The sequence below is a fragment of the Strigops habroptila genome, chromosome Z, assembly GCF_004027225.2.
Source record: "Strigops habroptila isolate Jane chromosome Z, bStrHab1.2.pri, whole genome shotgun sequence".
Classification (NCBI taxonomy): Eukaryota; Metazoa; Chordata; class Aves; order Psittaciformes; family Psittacidae; genus Strigops; species Strigops habroptila.
The window spans coordinates 34,472,608-34,495,097 of record NC_044302.2 but is presented as its reverse complement, the minus strand read 5'-3'; the positions used below and the strand labels follow the sequence as shown (position 1 = coordinate 34,495,097).

Sequence of the window (22,490 nt, the reverse complement as noted above, 5' to 3'; positions counted from 1 at the left end):
CTTTCTTGGGTTTTGTTCCTCTTTCTTTTTGTTATTTCCATTATTACTATCATTATTGTTGTTGTTGTTACTATATTTTACTTCATTTAAATTACTAAACTGTTCATATCTCAACCCATGGGCTTTACCTTTTTCTGATTTTCCTGCCCATCCCACCAGACGGGATGTGTGTGAGGAAGTGGCTGCGTAGTACTTAGTTGCCGACTGGGGTTAAACCATGACACAAGCACATGTTACTAGATAAATTTCCATAGTTTCTGTAACCCAGATTGAGAGTTCTTTTTCCAGGAAATTTCCTGGAATTGCTAGAATTTTAGCAATATTACAGTTATATCCTTTTCTTCTTGATACTTGCTAAGCTTTTCAAGGAGGAAGAAGTTTTTAGAAATTATAACAGTAAGAGGCAATCTTAGGTTTGTTAGTCTCTGAACATAATGAACTTTGGGATTTTGGAATGTTGATGTGTTCACCATGACAGTGCTGAGCAATCTCTAGTTACCTTACAAACATCTGTGGTCTGCTAACTCTGTTTTGTATTGACAATAGATAGATATGGTTTTGGTCATATTCTTTGTTTCTGAAATGTTGTTTGATTGGCTTGTGTATGTGAAATCAGTTTCTGTTCTTTGCCTGTTTCTTGCTCCTGATTGCACTGTATATTTCATAATGTGTGATACTAATTTCTTACTTTTAGAATCAAATGCAATAAAACTGTATTGCATATCAGTCTATCAGAGGACAACATACGTAAAGTATTGAGTAGATGCAAGGAAAGCTTGGCATGAGAATTTGTTAGATAGTATTTTCAGGCTTAATGAATATTTAATAATAACAATAATTCTATAATATAATAATAATAATTCCTAAAATAGGAAAAGTATTAAGTATTCCATGTTCTCAGTTTCTGTATTTTCGTGTCTTACATGGCTTGAAATAATACTCATTTATAAAGCAGAAAGTGAAGAGATGTTAGCTTTGGCCAGCTCCGATAGAGACTTGTGTATTATCAAAGCTCTAATTATAAGCTAATTTATTTATTCTTTCGCTAATGAACCCTTGTCTTATTTTTGTAAAAAGTTGTTTCGAGTGTGAAAATACTTTTCTTCCTGAAGAATGTTTGTATTTTAATGCATTTGGAGGAAAAATGTAAAAGAAATACATGCATCCCTGTAACTTTCACTACTTCATCTAGATGCTGCATGTCTTTTTGTTATTAAAATTAGTAGGATGAGCTGATAAGAGGCTGTTCAGTAACCTTGGGTTAAGAGATTTAAAAAGATCTTCTCTGAGCCTTGGCACACAGCTGTTACCATGTACAAGAGGCAACATCTTATCTCTCTCACAGATAGGGGTTAGTCGCCAGGTATTATGGGGCTCAGTTACCTGAGCACAGAACTCAGACAGAAGTTGTGTTCACTTCGGCCATTTGCTACTGCTTTAAATAATAACTTTGCTTCTCTTATTTAGCAGTATCATACTTATGTATTTAAGGTTAGGCTTCTTTGTAAATATAAATGCTTCCAAAGATAGATATGACAATAATCTGATAGAATTTTGATAGATTATTACAACAGAATTAACATGACTTGATCCTTGCATTGTAGAAAAGGTTAATTTCATTTTATTCTTTTAACCTTTTTCTTTGCTGTCATGTTTATCAAAGATTAAAAGGTAAAAGTAATAAATACACAACTACTCTTATTTTTCCTTATAAAGAAATCACTTGTTACTAGCAATTATGTATGGTGTGACCCTCTACAGAGCAGAGGCTAATGAGGCCATATAAAGTGTTTCTTTGGACTCTGCAAGCTGATTTACATGGGGATGATCTATAGAAAGGGTAATAGAAATTAAAACTGAAACTTGATTGACTTATGCAAGTTATAGAAGGCAGACCAAAAAAAAATTCAGTATTTCAGTTATAATTATTTTTTTCTTCTCCAAACTAAATGTGTTATTACCTCATTCATTAAGATATTAGGAGATTTTAATATCAAAAAAAAAAAAAAAAAACCAAAACAAAAACAAAAAAAAACCCAAGAAGAAATAAGACCGTCAAAGCTACATTTTTTGCCTTTTTTTTTTTTTTTTTCTGTTTAATGGAAATAAATAAGACTGTGAAGGTTTTCTTTTTCCTTTAGGGGAAAGTGAACAGCATGTCCTTTAGATTCCAAGATGTCACTAAGAACAGGATTGGAGTCACCCAAGCCACTTGAAAAAACTTTAACCTTTAGAACTGGCACTAGGTGGAAGGATTAAGGGATATAATTATTAAGGCCATGCAGGCAAATACTTTTGTTCTTTGCTCCTGGAATCAAGTGACTCACTGCATCTAAAATTTATTCTCAAACACTGCATTTCTAGCACTCTTTACTTGTTAAGACAAGCTTGTAAAATATACTGGCACCCTTAAGGGACGGGGGACAGAAGCTACAACTTCGTCTTCACAGTTGAACCAGTTGTGTTTGAAGCCAGAGAACGGCCAGCATCCTGAGATTAAAGTATGCAAGCATGCTGAAGGATGCACGTGCAGCTATTTCTATGGGCAGATAATGCAGATTTGACCCCAGTTGATTGAAAATTTGTGTAACTGAAGTTGTAGGGAAAATTAGATAGTCTTTCATGTCATCTTGACTGTCTGGTGGTGGTACTGCTAGACATTGATAGCTATATAGTATTTTTGATCAATTAATTATCTTTTCATAACTAAAAATGATCAGAAGTAATTTAAAAACTTGTGGAGTCATTAGATAGAATTTTTGAAATATTTTTGTAGGTTCAGAATTTTTATCCAAGGTAAGAAGTGTTTTGTAATCTCAGCACACTGCTAAATTATATATGTGATGAGAATTCATGAAGGCTTTTTTAAACCAATTTCCATTCACTTTTCAATTGCATCATATTTGCTGAAATATCTAATGAACATACTGTCTAATGAAACACGTTAATGTTTCTCTGATTATTTATATTAATAATATTAGCAACAAAATCTCATTATTAGGATATATTTTTCTGGAATAAATAATCAAAATTATTTTTCATGGCCTAGTTGATCTCAATAAGCCAGACAACAAAATGAGTATCGCGTTCAAAATCATATCTTACAGGAACAGAAGTTTTTCACATTCATAGAATATTTTTAATACTCTAAGTCTTATCTGATTTTAGGGAAATAACTTGATGAAAATGTTTGTAATTCTGAGGTTAGTTTATATTTTACAGCATAGTCCTGGTGTAACTTTAAAGAAAAATGTCATGCTTGCTAATTTCCTTAGCAGAGAAGGTGTGGATTTAAACAAGTGTAGAATCTGGAGGTTTATCCTGTTTTTCTTCCATGAGGGGGATTACCATGTTAAATATTCCTCTACTTTTTTGTGTATTCATGAAGTAAGGCAACTTTTTCTCAATTGCAAAATAAAATATAAATAATAGGCTCTCACAGTTTTCAAGGGTTGAAAATTTATAATAGTGTTAAAGGAACTATGATTAAGGTGCTCAGTCAGAGGTGTGCTGTTTTATCAGTAGTAGTGAATTTTCATTCTAGATTTTAGAAGAAGGAAGCAGAGAGGGGGCAAATAGATATAAAGGGCTATCATTCGATTGTTATTGTAAGCTGTCAGAATTAGGTTGTTTTTAAAATCTAAAATTGGCCACCTGAACATTTGAATCAACCAAACTGTTGTTGGTAGTAAGTGGTGGAAAAAGGTCACTGAGGATGTAGGTGTATTTTGCAGAACTTATGACAAATTCAGCAATTGCTTTTTGTTGTGTTTGGTTTGATTTCTTTTCTTTTTTTTTCAAAATTGTCAATTTAATTTTGTATACAGTAGGAGAATTGATTTAAGAGGCGGAGTAGATGATGGGGTAATTGATCTGAAAAGTAAAGAATAATATATTGGATCAGAAGAAATTCTTATGATTTATCTTAAGTGCCTCTATGTAGAGAATAGCACAATAGTCAAGTTAGCTGATCTAATGAACAGTGGTGCATTTACATGAATGTGACTGAAAATGTATTTTATGAACTGTATCTTCGAGTGACACAGTGTAAACAATGCAGTTTAAAAAATAACATTAATATAGACTCAGTCATAAGTATATAGTAAGGTCCTATTTTATTTTATTAATTCACTTATTACATTAATTAATTCGTAATAATTTTCTTGTTTACAAGAAATCAAGAAGGAGATCAACAAAAAAACCCCTTAGTGGTTTCTTTGCAAATTCATTGTAGTTGTGACAAGGCAAACAAATGAGCTTGCTTCTCAAGCAACATACTGGAACACCAGGGCCATGTAGCATTTCATGACCTGATGAATGCTGACTCCTGCAATAATCACTGAAGAAATACAAACATGAATTTAAAATTACATTTTCTTTTCTTTTGTCCTCATTACCGTGAATTCATAGTTCTTCCCTGGAAGAAAATTCTCAAAGCTTAAATCTTGCAATAGAAACTTTCCAAAGTTACATAGTAATAAAGAAGTGGAAATTCACATTTGTATTATTTTCCAAATGACTTGTCTGTGTATATTTCAAGCAACTCACGTATTTAAAGACTTATGGGAATATTGATATAAAAGCATTCAATGTAAAATAATATTGTTCTCCAGTGTATATATGTATCCATATGCATTTTCAATGAATTCTGTGGAACAATTCACAAAATGAAGACATTGAGATACAGTACATTATACTTGTGAATTGTGCTCTTGCTATTTAAAAATGATCTGCTGTCTTTTAACTGTGATATTATTGTATGTGTCTTCCAGATGTGTGGAGGTGATTGCCAAAGAAGGCCAGAACCTGAAAGAGCTGTATTTAGTATCCTGTAAAATCACTGACTATGGTATGTAATATACCTATATCTTTGTTTTTGTGAAGATTGAGCTCTACTAGTTTTCTGCAGGGACTCTTATAGAAGTGTTGGAAATAGATAGATGAAAATTTTCAAAACCTTTATCCATAACAATAGGAAATGTATGAAAAGTTTTTGACATGCTTTAAAATATCTGTGGTTAGAAGTATGAAAGTCAATGTATGTATGTGCTGCAGAGTGTTCCTTATAGAATTGACAGTTACTGGGCAGACTGGGTAGAATGCTCTTTGAATTGTCCTGGAGTCCAGGGGAGCACTTGAGAGAAAATCAAAAAATGCATGTGCATTTCTAGGTGCTGTAGAAGCGTAACTAAGCAACTATGTGTGTAGATTGATTGCCTGTTTTAGGCCATAGAATTGAATGAACTGGATGATCCCTTTAAAATGCTGTTACGATAAAATAGAAGGGAGCACCTTAGAAATTAGTCTTTCTGTCTCATAGGCCACATAGAGAAACAGAATTCGTACTTGAAATAGGAAAACTTCTTAGCACTTGACTGTGTTTGCAGAAGCTGCTTTGTTTTATCTTGGGTTTTTGTTTCTTGGTTTTTTTTCAAATGAGATACTGACCTCAAATAAGACACTTATTTCTGCATTAAGGCCAAATTCTCAAACATCTATCTCCCATTTTCATGCTTACATTTCAGTAGGATTTACAAACTATACCTTTGAAATGTACCTCTGACATTTTCTGAGTATTTTTTCTCATTCACTTTTTTTATTTTTAGTTTTTACTTCATAGCATTTATGAAGAACTACTATGTCAAAGTGATAAATTAGCTTTCCAGTGATCACAAATATTTTTTTTTTTTATTTTCCCCTTCAGATTTTGCTCTTTGCTGGGGTTTGCATGGGTGCGTTCAAGGGTATGTTGGTCTGCAGAGTTCAGCTCACCTCATGTCCACAGTATTTGAACATGAGTTCACAATGCAGCTGTAGCACTTGTGGGAGCTTTGGGGCATGGCAGAGGAGAAGGGAATGTGGGCTTATACCACCATTTTCTCTGGTCTGCAGCTGTTTGTACTTCCATGTGCAGAACAGATCTTGCCAAAGTTGAAAATATAGATTTTCTTGGCTTGATACCACTTGGTTAAGGTGTATTTGTGAATTTGTGAAACGGGAACTAGAAATGTCTGCTAGAAATTCAGGGAAGGAAATTGTCTGTAGGACACAAAGTGTCAATGAAGGTGCTTCTCATCACTGCTGTAGGGTCAGAGTTGCAGGACCTCAGTTGGCAGTGTGACTGTCCTTTTGTGTATTATAGATCTACTATCTGTAGTCTTGTCTCTTCTGACTTCGACAACCCATGTAGAAAGAATTTTCATGGGAATAATAGGATCCACATCTTGGGGATCAATAATTTCTCAGACTGATTTCACCCTTCATTGGCTGCAGTTACTGAGAGAAAAACAGCATTTCTCCAAACATACGCTGAGGAACTGAAGCAAACAAACTGAGGATGGGGAAAGTCTTGCTTATGAAAGAATGGAAGGAGGGGAAAGGAAGTGGGGATGGCCAGATAAAAAGTGGGCTAGATTAAAAGTTTATTTCACAGAATGAATGAGTGCACAGATTATACATAGAGTTTGGATAATAAGCTTGGCAACCATAGTCATCCAGCCTGAGCTTCTGTTGATTTCTGTGGACTAAGGTTCAGTCAGATACCGTGACTGTGCGAACTTTCTCAGTTGACGGTGTTGATAGTAGGTTTTACTGTGTACTTGAAAATTTGACTACTTATGCTAATAAGGATCAGTTAGATATCCAGCAAAACAACTGTGGTACTGATTTTTGGTACATTATTAAGACTAATTGATTATCATTATAATCTTCAGCATATCTCGGCATGCCAGTCTGACAGATATGTTCATCTGCTTGTGATATCTGAGCTGAAAATGCAAAATAAACTGTAGCAAAGTAGAACTTATGAGCATAATTTATGCTTTATAAGGAGTCAAAACTTTGCCTTAGATTAAAAATGCAGTAGCAAGTGAATATTAATTAACAAGAATGTTCCAGGGTGGAGCCGGGCTTTGCCCTTTCCCTTTCTTCCTTTTTCATTTCCTGGTACTTCAGTGGAAGACTTCTCCACTTTTGTCTGAGGTGCTGTTAAGTTAAAAAAGTGAGCTCCTTACAGTGCTGTGAGCTGAGCTTATTGTTGAACTTCCTTTATTGAAGAAGCTGCCTCTTTTCTACAATGGGAAAAGAGCAGTTTAAGTTGTAACTGTGCACATTTTCACTGGATTTTTAAAACATACCTAGAGCTGGTAACCAGATTTCTTGCAGCTTGATGGAGTACAGATGCAGGCATGGAGTACAGATGTAGGTTGAAATGGTTCAAACGCTGGGACAAGAGGTCAAACTGCTTAGCAATTCAGCTGGAAAAAAATAAGTAATATTGCTGATTTCCAATAAAATTTGTAATCATTTGAGACATCAATTAAGCAAAAATAATAATAAAAATTATTGGAAATAAAGAAAATGATTACAGCAAAAACTGTTGTTGTTGCCCTGTAATTAATGCTATAGGTATGTATGTGTGAGGTAATCTCACATAGTCTAGTGAAGACGACAAAGTGTGAACTTTGTCATTTTGTTCATTCCATTTATTTTCCAATTTCTACAGTAAGATAGTATGCAAAACTACCAGACATGCAATTTTGAAAACACACTAAAATACTACATTCTATTTTCAAGCCTAAAAGATTAATTAAAAACCTCTACACCCTGTTAATACAGCCATGGGCAGCACTACTTTCTCTGACATTTTGCTAGCCAGAAAGATGTTACATTACACAAAAATATGGACAGAAGAAGATTCAAACAGGAATTCAAGTATGTGTACATACTAAGAGTTGTTAACTTGTGAAAAAAAAATGTATATTTCTCTGTTTCATGTTACATTACAAAATAGTTAATTTTGTAAATTTTTTGTATACAAGAAAGTGTATTTTGCTTACTTATGAAAAATTTGTAGAATTATATCTCTATTCTTCTCCAGCATAATTTTCTAAAATTCCATTTTTAATTAATGATGTTTGTGACAATGTAACATGGATGCTACAGTGTAACAACTAGGATGCTGTAAAGGAGTTTAAAAGTTTCTTTACATCCAGAATATTGATAACAAAATTATCACTAGAATTTGCCTAAACTGACAGGAGAGACTGAATTAGTATAATCTTGGAGATAAACACCTGTTTGCCTGAGAACAGAGACAGAATGAAGTTAAAGCTGACATTAGTTCCTCATACCATTTTGCCATTTTATTAAACAATCATGAATTAAGCATGGATTTTCAGTGTCATCTTTGAATTTCCTGCCTTTTGTTGATTTCTGTCACAGCCTTAACTTTACTTGAACATAGCGGGTTTTGTATTTAAGCTTTTAGTAAGAACTAGTAAGAAAGCTAGGCTTTCTCAGCTGTGGGGAGACAGTGTGTCGAATTAGGTTGATGGGAGGATGTAAAGTAGTGGGCTACGGCAGCAAGCACACACAGAATTGTGTGACTGTCTTTTCAATTTTATGCTCTAGTTCTGGGTTTTATTGATATCCTTAATGCTGGGAATTTGTCTTAAGTAAATTATTACTTACAAAGTTTGTAAAGGTGCAAAGTGCTATGTACTCTGAAACACAGAAATGAGATTTTCTCTTCAAAGATGAAAGGATTTGATTAAACTAGCCTGGGAAACAAGACTACATGTTTTAAGGGTTTGATCTTGCAGAAATGTTAAGTGTAAATTTACTAAGAATTACTTTAAAACTGCATTCTTACCAGTAGTGCAGGATAATAGTCTCTAGTGGTTTACTTCCACTTTAGAAAAGTAGTCAGATCAATGGTTTTTGTTTGTATGTGCAGAAAGTAATTTAAAATAAAATAAAAAAAAAAAAAAGGAAAAAAGTAAAGACTTCTGAAAAAAGTTTGAGAGTGTTAAAAATCAGCACTTTGTACGGCTGTGCCATGAGAAGTCACTTCAGAAATTTCTGAAAAACCGGAGTACCCAAACTGTCATTGATAGGAGTGTGGTTAGCACAGTTTGGAGAATATGTTTATCTTGTAACGATTCCTGTTGAGCAACCTGCAGAAGATGACAATTGTCTCAATAGCTGCTTTGTAGAATTTCCGTTACCTAGTAGTTTTGGATTTTACCTAACTTAGAAAGTCCCTATATCTAGCTGTAAAGTAATTGCACAAAGCTTTTCAGATTGAATGCTTGGCAAAGGACCTGAGACGAACTCTGGTGTTTTGTTGATACCGTTAAGATTCTGAATATTGAAAGAGAGCTCTCTAGATATGTACCTTTTTTGTTTCCTAAAATTGTGAGTATTCCTTTTTTATATTGCCTCTTTTCATCATTTCCTGGTGTATTTAGTGTCTCTGAGGACACATGATTTTTTCAAAAGGTTTTTCTTCTATGAAGAGGTTTGCTGAAGCAAAAATGGAGTTTCAGCAAACGATGATTGAATTACACAGTTTTTATTTTAAAATGTTATAGATGGGGCATAGCTGTTAGAAGTAGATGTCTGGAGCAATAAGATAGTGTTTATACAGAGTCAAATCCAACTGTCACAAAACATAACTGTAAGTTGCATTTTTTTCTTTGTAACTGGATTATGGACTCTTTTCTGAGAAGTGAGATACAGCTAACAATGTTAAAATACTTTTCCGAGATGCTGTTAAATGCTGATGTTTTAATATTTGGGCTACATGTGCTTTCAATTTTAAAATAGAATATTTTAATTATCAGGGGATCAGATCTTCCTACTGAATAATGCAGATAAATCCCATGAGAACTGCTTGAGTTTTCTCTTCAATAGTTGGCATTTGTCATGTAAATCTTGAAGAATAAGCACAGGGTGGGTATTTCCTCACAAAATAATGATTCATTTCTGCTTCTCACTTGGATTGGCAAATCTCTCTAATGCTTGATCTCACTAAAACTATTTCTTTCCTAATGTTAACTTTTTTAAATCTGTTTTTAAAACACCATGTATTTTGCACAGTATTACTCAGAAAGGAAATACATTTTTGTGGGATAAATGCTGCACTTATGAATAGACAATGGAACAGGTAGTAAATGCATTTTTGAGTTAGAAAGGTTTCATCCTCACACATTACTGGTTTGCCTTCATGCTCACACATTGTTGGTTTGCAACCTCTATCTCAATTTATATCATTTAAATAAATATAGCTTTCATTTTCTCTTTCAAAATTGTTTTCAATTGCTGCGATATTGAGTTCCAAGTGTCCCTTCTTCTCTGAATCAATTTTCTGTCTATTATATTTTTCATTCCGGTGCGTATTTCTTTCTCTTTCATACTCTTCTAATGACCCAATGCACACAAACACTAATCACACTGAGAACAATGTTTATGCTTCTAGATAAGCATACATATAATCTTATAAAGACCAAGACCTCTGTTACTTTCTTTAGTGGTTATATATTATGTATATGTGTACATTTTTGTGTGTATAAAATGGTGGTATCATATTACCTAATTACTTTATATATTTATTGCTATATGTGTATAAAAGTACATATATATATTGCTTTCTTATAAACTTGTTTTTCTTCCTTTCCACAAAAGCATTTTACCTCTACTTTTTGTTCTGTTACTTAATTATTCAGAAACCTGAACTCACTGAAGTAAGTCAGCAGTATTGTTGATGTGTAGTGCCAAATTTTGAAGTTCTTTGCTTAATTTTCAGGTTCTTTTTCTGTGGGTAGGCTGCAACTTTGGTTCCAGTAGACTGTAACAATTAATAACCTGAAGAATAAGTAGGTAGTAAGCAATCTGTACCCAGTTGCGTATATTAATGATACTTACTTCCTTTAACAAAATCTCTAGCAGCTAGTAGAGTGTTCTTCTTTGCTTTTATATTAAAACTTTCATTCTTCCAGAATTCTGAAGAAAAAAATTCTACAGAAACTCTGATAATTATAATGATTAGTGAAAGCTTATTCTAGCAATAGTGGTAAGATACAAAGTTATACAGCAGCAATATACAGTATAACTTACTATCCCTTTCTCCATTTAAATGGCATTATTATTTCTGTTGGCATGTGCAGAGTGACAATTTGGCTTCTTTTCCTGTATTTCAGAACCTCTATACGTTTCCCTCTAGCTATGAGAAAAAAATTATAGAGTATACCGCTTTTGTAAGGACGTTTTTCAACTTGTTTTTTCTGAATTTTTAGATTCCTTTAATACTGTTGTTTCAGTTTGGAGTACTTGTTCATATAAAGCATTGGAGGTATTGACATAAAATTTTATTTCCATAAGGGATCCTGTTGACATTGAAACCAAAAGGATTGTTAATGTGAGGAAATTTAGCTGTATACTCTGTATTTTGGGATTGGAACCCTATTACAGGATATCTCCTATCTCTGTTAAGAGTGTTCAAGAACTGAATAAATAACTTCAGTCACCCGTCTGGAGTTTTCACTAGAAATTGTTAATAAGAAAAAGTCAAATTAAAACTTTATCAGAAGTAATCCCTGAAGCAGAAAGAGCCCTTGAACAATCTATCAGCACCATGTGTAATTCATAACTATCAAAAATCAAGTTTTCTTTGTCTAAGTTTTATCAGTATTCCCAATGTCACGAAAATTCCATGCAGTTCTCTTTAAAAGTTGATCTGTGATACCACTGTGCATCTTCAAGACCCATACAGTGAGATAAATTACTGCAATAGCATATTTCTCAAATAACAGATAGCTGCAAATCCTTTTTCCTACAGTACATAATAAAGGATTTTCTCTTTGAGCAAAGAGAGGAGACAAACTTCCAAACTATTTTCTGTCATACTTCAAGGACTTTTGTCCCCCTTAACCTGTACACTTAAAAATAATGTAATATAATAGCCAGTTGGAGGAAGCTGGATGTAGATGTATTTTGAATCACCAAGATGAACAGAGCAGAAGCCTATGATTTGTACAGTGTTTGTTCCCAGTTGGTTGTTCTAAATATGGAAAATGGAGATGTGTTGTACTTTAGGTTTGGGTTGTCTTGTAGAGAGATCCACAAGTGGCATTGTTTTAATTTAATTTCTTCTGTGGGAAACTTAGTTGCTTGGGTTGTTATTTCAGTTCTTTAGTGACAAACTTGGCAGTAGTTTCATCCATCATAATAATAAGTTTAATTTTGTACTTTTTTATCTCTAGAAAGAGGTGCTTTGGTTAATCTTTGGAAAAAATGTGCTTCATTTCTGACTACCAAAACACAAAATACCTCTTCCTATGTTGCCAGAAATATTTTTTCAGGTTCTTGTTTATTCATTTGCTATATCTACTGTGTTATGAAATGATATTAAAATACTGAACTTTCATTTCACCCACGACCCGGCTTCAGTTCTCATGTGGTATTTGTATTTCCTGGGTTTTATGACCTTTAAAAAAATGATATAAAGCTTTATTGCTTCAGTGCACATGTTAACCCCTCTATTGAAAACAGTGTGCTAGGTGTTTCTTCAGTGAGCTACCACTCAGCAAAAATATTTTTGAAATTATTATATCTAAAAACTTACTGTTTGCAGCTGAAGACTGATTTAAAGTGAGAATAAATTATCACATGTAAACTATGTAATTATGATCATATTAAGAACATGAAGATCATTGCAATTTGGTTTTGTATTTTGATAAAAAAAACCCTCAAACTACCAAAAAGATGGATTGTCATTTTACATTTTTGTGTTGTCTTTCATTTCAAACAGTATCTGTTAATTTCACACTGCAATGGAGTGTTCCCAACAGAACATTTGATTTTCAGTCAGACGTAGATTTACTTGATAAAACCAACTGTGAAACTTGTATTTAACATGAATCTATTTCTGGCTTGGTTAGAATATAATTTAATTTAAATGTTTAAAACATTTAGTATTTTGTGACAAACACCAATAATGACTCACATTAACACACTGTGGCTATAGTCCAACTTTATATTTAATTCATTGAACTTTGGAATTCTTATAAAATTTGCCTCTAAATCACTTTATTTGTTAAATAGCAATTATCTGTATACTTCAAAAAATCCATACCTTAGCTGTATTTAAACTTATTCTTATAAAATCTAGTATTCGTCTCAGTGGGGATTATTTAAGGGTCCTTCTCATAATTCTAAATTTAAAAGCAGCATTTGTATTTTTCTTAAGTGAGAGAAATCATTTATTTCTTCTAAATTATAGGAGCCAGTTTTATGGTCCCCTTTTTAATTCACTAAAGAAGATATTTTAAAAAATTGCATTTTAAAATTAGCATGTTACTTCAGTGTTGCCCAAGTAAAAGTGATTATTTTCTTACAGCAGCATCTGTAAGGGAGAAATCCATTCAGAGTGGTTAAATATGATAACTATTGTTTAAACTTCTTAGCAATAATACAGTTGTTTCAACATAATTACTAAACTAAGTCTTTAAAAATACTATTTTCTGGTGCTGGGTTTGCCTTTCAGTATTCTGTCTTGTAACTTCTTTGGCTAGTTGTTGAATTCCAGTAATACTCAGATCACTGAAAGGAAGGCTCATTTTCACCATAATCTGAGCATCTGCCTGCCTTAAAAAAAGATGAATACTTCATGGAGGTACTAATAATTCAATTATTTTGAATGCCTAAATTTAAAACAGAAAATACTCTATTCCTATAATAATTTCTGTAGTCCCAAGGGTTGCACTAAGAGGCTGAATACCTAGAAACAATTTTTTTCTTTAAATGCCTGAAAAAACTGATTAAGATATTGAGGTAGTTCACTGGAAAAGAAATAAAACCAAATGGTTAATATTACAGCAATATGATAAATACTGGTTTAGAGCCTTTTTTTTTCTAATAAAAAAAATGAAAAAGCTTAATGAAAACAGTCTCATGTTTAAATGTTTCTAAGAATGGAAAGGAGAGTATGAAAACAAATTCTAAATCTATTGCATCTCTGCCTTGTGGCATATTACCTAAGCTTCACTATGCATATACATGAATAGATCTGTTATGTTTAAGTATGGCATCTGTGACCCAATATTTAAATATTAAGAAGCGGAGACTGTATCTTTCTTTATTCTTATTAGTTTGAAACACGAATTATAAGTCAACAGCAAAAACTGTAATAAAAACTCTAATAACATGGGTTTTTATCAACTTGTCTAAGAACAGAGGATGCATCCAAAATATATTTTAAGTTAGGTAATGAAGTGGAATGAGTGGTACTTCTGCTCAGCATTTCTTTAACTCTGGTGACTCTGGGTTAGCTTTGCAGTGACAAAAATATTTGATTTTTACCTCCGTAATGAAGTATACAAAGATGTTCATGTTGTCTTTTAAACTACAAACTTCCACGCCACGTGACAACAGAGTGTAGAAACTGTTCTGTCACTGATGTAGGGGGCATGATTCACTTAATAAATAATCTGAAAGGCAAGTAATAATTGGGTTTTTAAAAATCAATAAATTGACATAAAAATTTTAGTTTGGTCAAATTCAAATATTTGGACAGTTTTCTATAAAAAATTAAAGTAGCTTTTATGTATTTTAGTTTCTCATAAGTCGAGTGGGATCATTTTAACTTTTGAAATGTCAAGTGTCTTTCCCAAAACACTAACAAGATTGCTTTATTTTGCAATTCTCTTTGGCTTGGTGCTATTGCCCCGAATTTTTAGCTATACACACTGAACTATATTACTTCTAATTACAAGATGCCTAATACAGAAGCGTAGTAGAATATGTCCAAAAATATATAGGTCCAAGATTGTTAAGACAAAGGGAAAGGAATAAAAGTGGATAAAAGGAATTCTTGAATAATTTAAGAAAACAAATTTTACAAATATATGGGGTTTTTTTTTAAATATGCAAGTTGGATTCTTCTGTTCATTTTTGTACATATTTTATAACTGATAAATGAAATAACTTTCATGTCAACCTCCTTAAATACTTTAAAAGAGAATACAAATATTGGGCATGTTTGAATATTATTATCTAGATATAATGATACAGTTTTTTAAAGTTCTAAAACTCTCCAGTAATCTGAAGATATTGATACTTTTTATTTTTTGTCAAGGTCAGTGTTTTGTTGAGGTGATTTAAGCTTTTTAAATATAATGCATTTTATATGTGAGGCAACTAAATTGTGTTTTAGGAACTCAGGAACTTTAGGAACTTGGTAGTTCTGCCATGTATGGGTATTAAAAGAAAGATGAAATGTAAAAGAAATTTTCCATACTACCAAAATTTGAAAGTACTGAAATTCTAGCTTGTTTTGCATAAATCATTTTAATTTAAAGGTGTAGTAGAAACATCTTTCTCTACTTCATGTGTATTAGCATATATATTCCTCAATTAAATGTGTATTCCTACATCAGTAATAACATCCTAGTGTCAAAATTATGTTTAAAAACACTGTAGCTCAGTTTTATTTCTATCAACTTCAATTGTAATGAACACCAACTAGTTGACAGTGCTAGCAGTTCATAGTCCCTTACCTGCATTTTCTTAAATAACAAATTAGTTCATTCAGCTTGCTTTTTGAGTACCTGAGTTAATGCAACTTAAACAAAAGGATTTTCTTAGTTTAACCATCTGTCAGGTATCTTGACTATTCAGTCACATCACTATTCGCAAAGAAATAATCCTAGAATAACCAACTGCTTTTTTAAAAAATATTCTTTTGCTGTTTAGTAAGCAACCAGGAAACAAAAACGTCAAAGATGAAATTTGAGTTGTTCGTCAGCTCATTTATAGTTTGTAAGAATTCCTCAAAGATCTAGGTCTTGCTGTATTAGAGGTCAAAGATGAACAGTAGCTGAACTATTTATATGGTATGATCAAAAGGTCATAGAAATTTTGGTTATAAGGAACCTTTCCGAGTCATCCAGTCCAGCCTTGCACTCAGGGTGGGGCTGGTGATAGATCAGGTCCTCTGTGGCTCTGCCTGGCTATTTCTTGAAGACCTCCAGGGATAGAGGTTCCACCATGTCTCTGGACAATGTTTCAGTGCTGCACTTGAACTGCTAAAGATATTTTCTTTTTTTTCCTTAATGCCCAACATAAACCTCACAAACCACACTGTGGTCATTGACCTTGCTAAATCTTCTGGTGAGCTCATGAGTCAGCTTAGGTTCCATTGGTTTCATAACCACCAACATAACTCAGATCTTACCACAGCAATGTATTTGTGGGAAGAAGAAGTGTGTATTACTTTTGTATTTGAAATTAACCTGGAATTTAAACAAATGTTAACAAATACTCATAAAAAGAACTTTCTATTTCTCGGTTAGCCAACCAATGGCTTTTCCTATCAGGAGCTTTTTATGCTGCATATTTATCACATTCAATCTTCCCTTTGGCCACGAGTACTTTTTTCACGATTTTCATTTTAACTTAGAGAGAAAAACCCTAATACCTTGTGAATTCATTATATTTTCTTTCTTTTTGCAGTTACATTGAAATATCATTGAAAGTCAGTGACAGTGTTGCCTATAGCTTTGTTATAAACCAGTGGGGATATTGGGAAAAATCTTTCTTTTGGCTGCTTCGATATTTCTATATTCTCATGTTGGTAAACCACAAGTTCTTTAAGTTTCATTTTGTTTAGAAAGCAAACGCAATAAAGAAAGCTCCTTCTGTTTGAGCAGCAATGCAGGTTAAAGTTTTCTAACATTCTAACCTACTAGGTCTGCTGGTAGCATCTCTGTTACGAGAAGTGAAAGAGAGGAGTTCATAGTATTTAATCAGTGCTGCCTAGTGAAAGGACACATAGCATACCTAACTTAACTCAGTTGCTGGTCTGGTGCAACAAATCCCAAATTATGGTATTTATACTCCTCTCACTTTTCATCTGAATCTGTGCTATTTCCCTAGCAGCAGAGGTTTCTACCTCTCTTGACCAGTGAAGTGGAAAACAGCAGTGGAATGTAAGCTTTACTGTTAGTTTGCAGTGGCTCTTTTTCTTTTCTTCTGCTATCATAAAAGTTTGTTGTCTGACTTAGTGTATCAGTTTTTCTCGAGTAATGTTAAAGAGGAACAATAACAGTGTAACAGAGTTTGGAAGCTATTTCCAGACCCAAACTTCAGGAGTCAGGGAAATAGCTAAGTGGCATTGCTGTAGCTAAGTTTTAGAAACTTGATTGCACGAAAGGAATCAAGAACTGCTGGCTGGGAGCATGGTGTTGTTCAGGTTTTTGGGTACCTCAGATGGCCATGTGGAAAGACAACACTAAATTCCAAGTTATTTGGAGGTATGTTGGTGAGGAAAAAGAGCACAGTAATACATTTAAAATGTCACTCCTTTCTCTCTGATTTATGCATTTTAGTTACATCACATTCATCAATCCAAGTGATGGTGGCTGATGTGTTTTGTGTTGTATTTGGTGGCAGCAGCACATGTGAGGAATTCTTTGAGCCCCTGTACTGGCATGATTCCACGGAGGACTTTGTTCTTTCTTTCTGGGTCCACACAGGACTGTTTAGATCAGAGCAGTTCGTGCAGGTACTGAGAAAATTAAAAAACATGCAGATAGGGAAATTTCAGTGAAAAGGAAGTACTTTATTTAGGGTGATACTTTTTGCAGCTACTAACCAGTATATTTACTCGCTCAGAATCTTGAAGTATCTTTTTTTTCCTGTAAATCCCTGAAATGATGCTTGTGTCTGTCACAGAAAGAAATCATAATGCCCATAAATTGCACTTTGGCTACTTAAATAATCTCTTTTGTTTCTTTTTGGTAGTTTAGGGACAAATCGGTTCTTTATTTTTCCTAGATGTGGTTCAACAATGTTATGTAAATAGAACTTGTCTTCTCTACCATGCTGTGTTCTTGTCAGATAATTAAAGGAAGACGATCAGGAAACAATTCTGATCAAATGTTATTACTAAGAAAAAAGAAGAAAAAAAAAAATCTATTTTGTCCTTTGATCAATAAATATACAGTTACACCTTGAAACTAATAGAGACTGTAAACTGAAACAAACCTAATTCATCGAAGTCTCTATTCTCCCTGCAATCCATACTTTCTCATGAGTTATGATTTATGACCAGTGAGGTTTTGTAAAATAGGCTAAAAGATATACTGGATTTTATCTGCACAAAATCTTACTGTGATCTTCTGTAGAGGGGTTTGCCATGTGCTTTGCATTTGTATGTGTTTAACCATAACTGCACATGCACGTAAAAACATGAACACAGAAAAAATACTGTGGATTCTTTCTTTATATTTGTTTCTTATATAACCATAATTGAAAAATCACCTTCAGAGCACACAAATAGCCCACATCTTGCAAGGATGTCTTTAAGGGAAAAGGAAGAAGATTAAATAGCAGTTTAAAATAATTTTTAACTTATTGGACTTATTTATAATGCAGTTGAACATTTTGTAAGTGGAGTACATTACTGGTGAATTTCTTCACGTGCATTCCTGGTTTTTTAATCAAAATAGAAAGGTCAACAATGTAGTCTTTCTGGTAAAAGAAAGTACAATTTGATTACTTTCTGCTAATGCATAATACCATTTAATTTGATTTTAGGAAGAGGAAGGTCTCTAATGGAAGGGAAATGTACTATATAAATTAGATGCGCCTTATATTTAACTCTGTTCATGCAATTTTAAATACTGATGCTAGTGTCAAACAGAGAAATAATACTTGAATTGTAAGCAATTTTGAGACATATATTGGAATTGTGCAGGCACAAAACCTGTTTCAAATTTACAAAGTGCCTGTGTCTTACTGAGGTATCTAACTGCACTGTGGTATTAAAAGAAAAAAGAAAAATTAAAGGGAATTCTGAAAGCTATCAGGAGTAATGATACAACCCATCACACAAGAACCCAGTTCCTCAGTACATACAGAAATGCTGTAATACTTTTTTAGTATAGGTACACATACCTCTTTCTTTAGATGGGTAAAATTACCTCTCCACACATCTGTGTTCTGTTCCTTATGTGAGATGCTTATGATTCTCTAATCATCATAGTTGCAACTTTGTGCATTGTCATTCATCTGATTACCAAAGATTCCATACTAGAGATTTTGAAGCATCTCACAGTTTGCAGATAAAAAGTCCATAATCTTGAATCAAAGATTTAACAAAGAAGCACTTGTGTAGTTCCTATGGGAAGTGGCTTAGAACTGCACACAGAAAGTTAAGCGTATTACTGTACTTGATAATGGAGCTACTGACAGGTCTTTTGTTGAATGAGAATTGGTGCACATCAAATTCTGAAAGATGGAGGCCTTGTTGGTTTTTTTGCTGACATAGACTTTAAGTCTTGAACATCTGATGATATCACATAGGGAATAAAATCAGCTTTAGATGTATGAGAGTGAAAGCAAAAGAATCTGAAATAAAACCAATCAGTCACAGCAATAACATGTGCAGCCACGGTTTAGGTAAAAAGTGCTTGGATATTTTGCTGTCAGCTGGAACCTTGATCTCCTCTGGAACTCAGAAAACATTCTCTCTGCTTTTCAAAGTTTTAATTGATTATGTAAAATATTTTCAAATTCTGGCACACTGAATACAGAGTTTATGGTAACTTTAGCTCTGTTGATGGTTGTGGTTTAAGCCCAGCCAGCATCTAAGTACCATGCAGCCGCTCGCTCACACACATCCCCCGGGTGGGATGGGGACGAGAAACAGAGAAATATAAAACCCATGGGTTAAGAACAGTTTAATAATTGAAATTAAGTAAAATATAATAATAATAGGTGTAATGAAAAGGAAGACAACAAAAAGAGAGAGCGAAATAAACCTGGCTCTTCAAGAAAGCCAAGTCATGCACAGTACAGCTGCTGCCCGATGCCCAGCCCATTCTGTTTTGCAGACTTTGGCCTTCACTGAAAGAAAATCATTAGCTTTGGCCATTGCAAGTTTTGCATATGTATTGCTGAATTTCAGCCAGTTTGTATGATGAATGGTCTATAGGTGCCTTCTTATCTAGACCTGGCCTCTTTTCACTTTCCTAATTTTTTCCTAAGTGCAGCATAGGTATTTTCAATCTTTCCCAAAGCTAAGAGCCAAACCATAGCCAAGCAAGATAGCAGGCTCACCTAGAAACAACTAACACATGCTGGTGGCCCTTGGGAATAATGGAGAATAGGGCTCCAGGGGTTTGATCAGTCCAGCAGTTTGACTGGCCCATGTGGAGTGAGAATGTAGTTTTAGCCAGGGGAATGTAGGATGTGACATGAGGAGCTCTGAAGTGAGATACTTGAGAAAATTGGGGAATAGGGGATTCCTGGGCTGGAAAGCACTCACGTATTAAAGCATAGATGATTTTGTCTCAGGAGTAGGAGGAATAGCAGGTATGGATGTTAGAGTAGATGGAGTAGGGAGAGGGTCTTCAGCAAGGCTTAGAGGATGCTCAGGCCACCCTTTTGTTTGGGGAAAGGAATACACACACAGGCACATGTCTTCCTTGTTCCCTGTACGGGAGTGCTAATTTCCAACCCATTCAGCTCCTCTGTTGCTACAAGAAATGTAGTATGTAAGAGTGTTGTTAATAAACATGCCTTCTTACCCCCTGCCCCTCCCAAATTTGAACATTTAAATCAGCCTTATCTCTACTATGATTAAATTCTTTCTTTTCCAGGTGAAGACAGAGAACTAGAAAATGATATCAATTTACAGCAATGACACATGCATCATATATTCAAAAGCTTTCCTTAGAATCATATGCTTTATATGATAGGTGTTTCTAGAAGAAAAGTTCCATAGTGTCAGATCTGTGTTCTGAAGCCATGGGACCTCTTGCTGTCTGATGCATTGTAGAGCCAGGATTCATCTGGTTTTAAAGCTCTGCCTAATAGCAAATCTTTAGGGATTAGTGATTGGCGGGCAGGGGGATGTTAAGAAAAAAAAAGATTTCGGTATTTTGAAAAAACCTGAATATTCTAGACCATCTGCCACAAATACTGCCAGGAAAAAAGTTGTTATGTAGTGGTGGGGTATTGAAGTCAGAAATTTTCCAGAAAGACAGACACTTTTCTTAGTATTTTTTCATTATTCATGACTATTGTAAATTCCACCATTTACATTCATAACGCCTTTAGCTACTCTTCCAGTTTAAGCCTGCACAGTATTGGGGCCAGTTCTGTTTAATATCTTTATTAATGATCTGGACAAAGGGATTGAGTGCACAAACAGTCAGTTTGCAGGTGACACCGAGCTGGGTGGGAGTGTTGATCTGCTGAAGGATAGGAATGCTCTTCAGAAGGATCTGGACAGACTGGATCGATGGGCTGAGGCCAGTTGTATAAGGTTCAACAAGGCAAAGTGCCAGGTCCTGCCCTTGGGCCACAACAACCCCATTCAACACTCCAGGCTGGGGGAAGAGGGGCTGGAAAGCTGCTCACGGAAAAGGACCTGGGGGTGCTGATTGATGGAGCTGAACATGAGCCAGCTTGTGCCCAGGCAGCCAAGAAGGCCAACAGCATCCTGGTCTGCGTCAGCAATAGTGTGGCCAGCAGGACCAGGGCAGTGATCATCCACCTGTACTGGGCACTTGTGGGGCTGCTCCTCGAATTCTGTGCTCAGTTCTGGGCCCCTCACTACAAGAGAGACATTGAGGTGCTGGAGCAGGTCCAGAGAAGGGCAACAGAGCTGGTGAATGATCTGGAGCACAAGTCTGATGAGGAATGGCTGAGGGAACTGGGAGTGCTTAGTCTGGAGAAGAGAAGGCTCTTTTCTGGAGAAAAGATCCTATTTACAACTACGTGAGAGGAGGTCGTAGTGAGGTGGGTGACCATCTCTCCTCCCAAGTAATAAACAATAAGACAAGAAGAAGTTATCTCAAGCTGTGCCGTTAGTTGGATATTAGAAAAAAAAGTGTTCACCAAGTAGGTTGCCAAGCATTGGAACAGGCTGCTGAGGGAAGTGATGGAGTCCATCTCTGAAGGTATTTAAAAGCCATATAGACGTGGCATTTAGGAGCATGGTTTAGTGGTGGATTTGACAGTCTTAGGTTTACGGTTGGACTCGCTGATCTTAAAGGTCCTTTCCAAGCTAAATGATTCTTTGATTTTAATAAGTAACTTTGTAAGGGCCAGATACAAAGATTCGTTACTATCTTTATATCCTTAGACTGAAAGTTGTAATAGATGTCCATCTCTATTTTCAATTTACAGTGTCATTACAAACACCAGCTTTACCACACACTCTTGTTTAGCAAGTACATACATTATAAAGTAAACATTTTTGCTGTCTCTCTATTAGTTTTGTTGTTGCTTTCAAATTAGAGTTTCTCTAATTTGCCCTTGTAACCTGCGTATTTGCTGGAAATTGTTTTAGCTTTTGCAGATTTAAACCACTTGTTCTTCAGAAACGGTCTGTGCCCTCGGTTTTAATTTGTTCTTGAAGCAGAAGAATCCCTTATTCAAAAATGGCTGCTTAATGATAAGATAGTTGTTCTTCCCAGCTCCATGCTCATATTTAATTTCAACTTTTGGTATCTGGTACTTACATGTACCTTTTCTGAGTGCCTGTTTTCCATCTTACCTCTTAGTGTAGAAGCAAGCAAAACCAATACTTTCACATTTTAGCTGTGATAATGAGGAGAGAATGCATCTGAAGTTGGGGTTCATTTCTGTTTGCAAACAGCAATAGAATAAAAGCTATATAGTTCTGTCTTAAATATTTA

At 34.5% G+C, this 22,490-nt stretch overlaps 1 protein-coding gene across 2 annotated transcripts in view; it reads left to right on the top strand.

Annotated features, from left to right (window-relative positions):
- Positions 1–22,490, top strand: part of FBXL17 (F-box and leucine rich repeat protein 17) — a 271,883-nt gene that overhangs the window by 164,409 nt on the left and 84,984 nt on the right. For both annotated transcript variants that reach the window (XM_030471091.1, XM_030471090.1), the window contains exon 7: positions 4,773–4,849. In XM_030471091.1, coding sequence (XP_030326951.1) covers positions 4,773–4,849 — 77 coding nt within the window. The remainder of the gene's footprint in view (positions 1–4,772; positions 4,850–22,490) is intronic.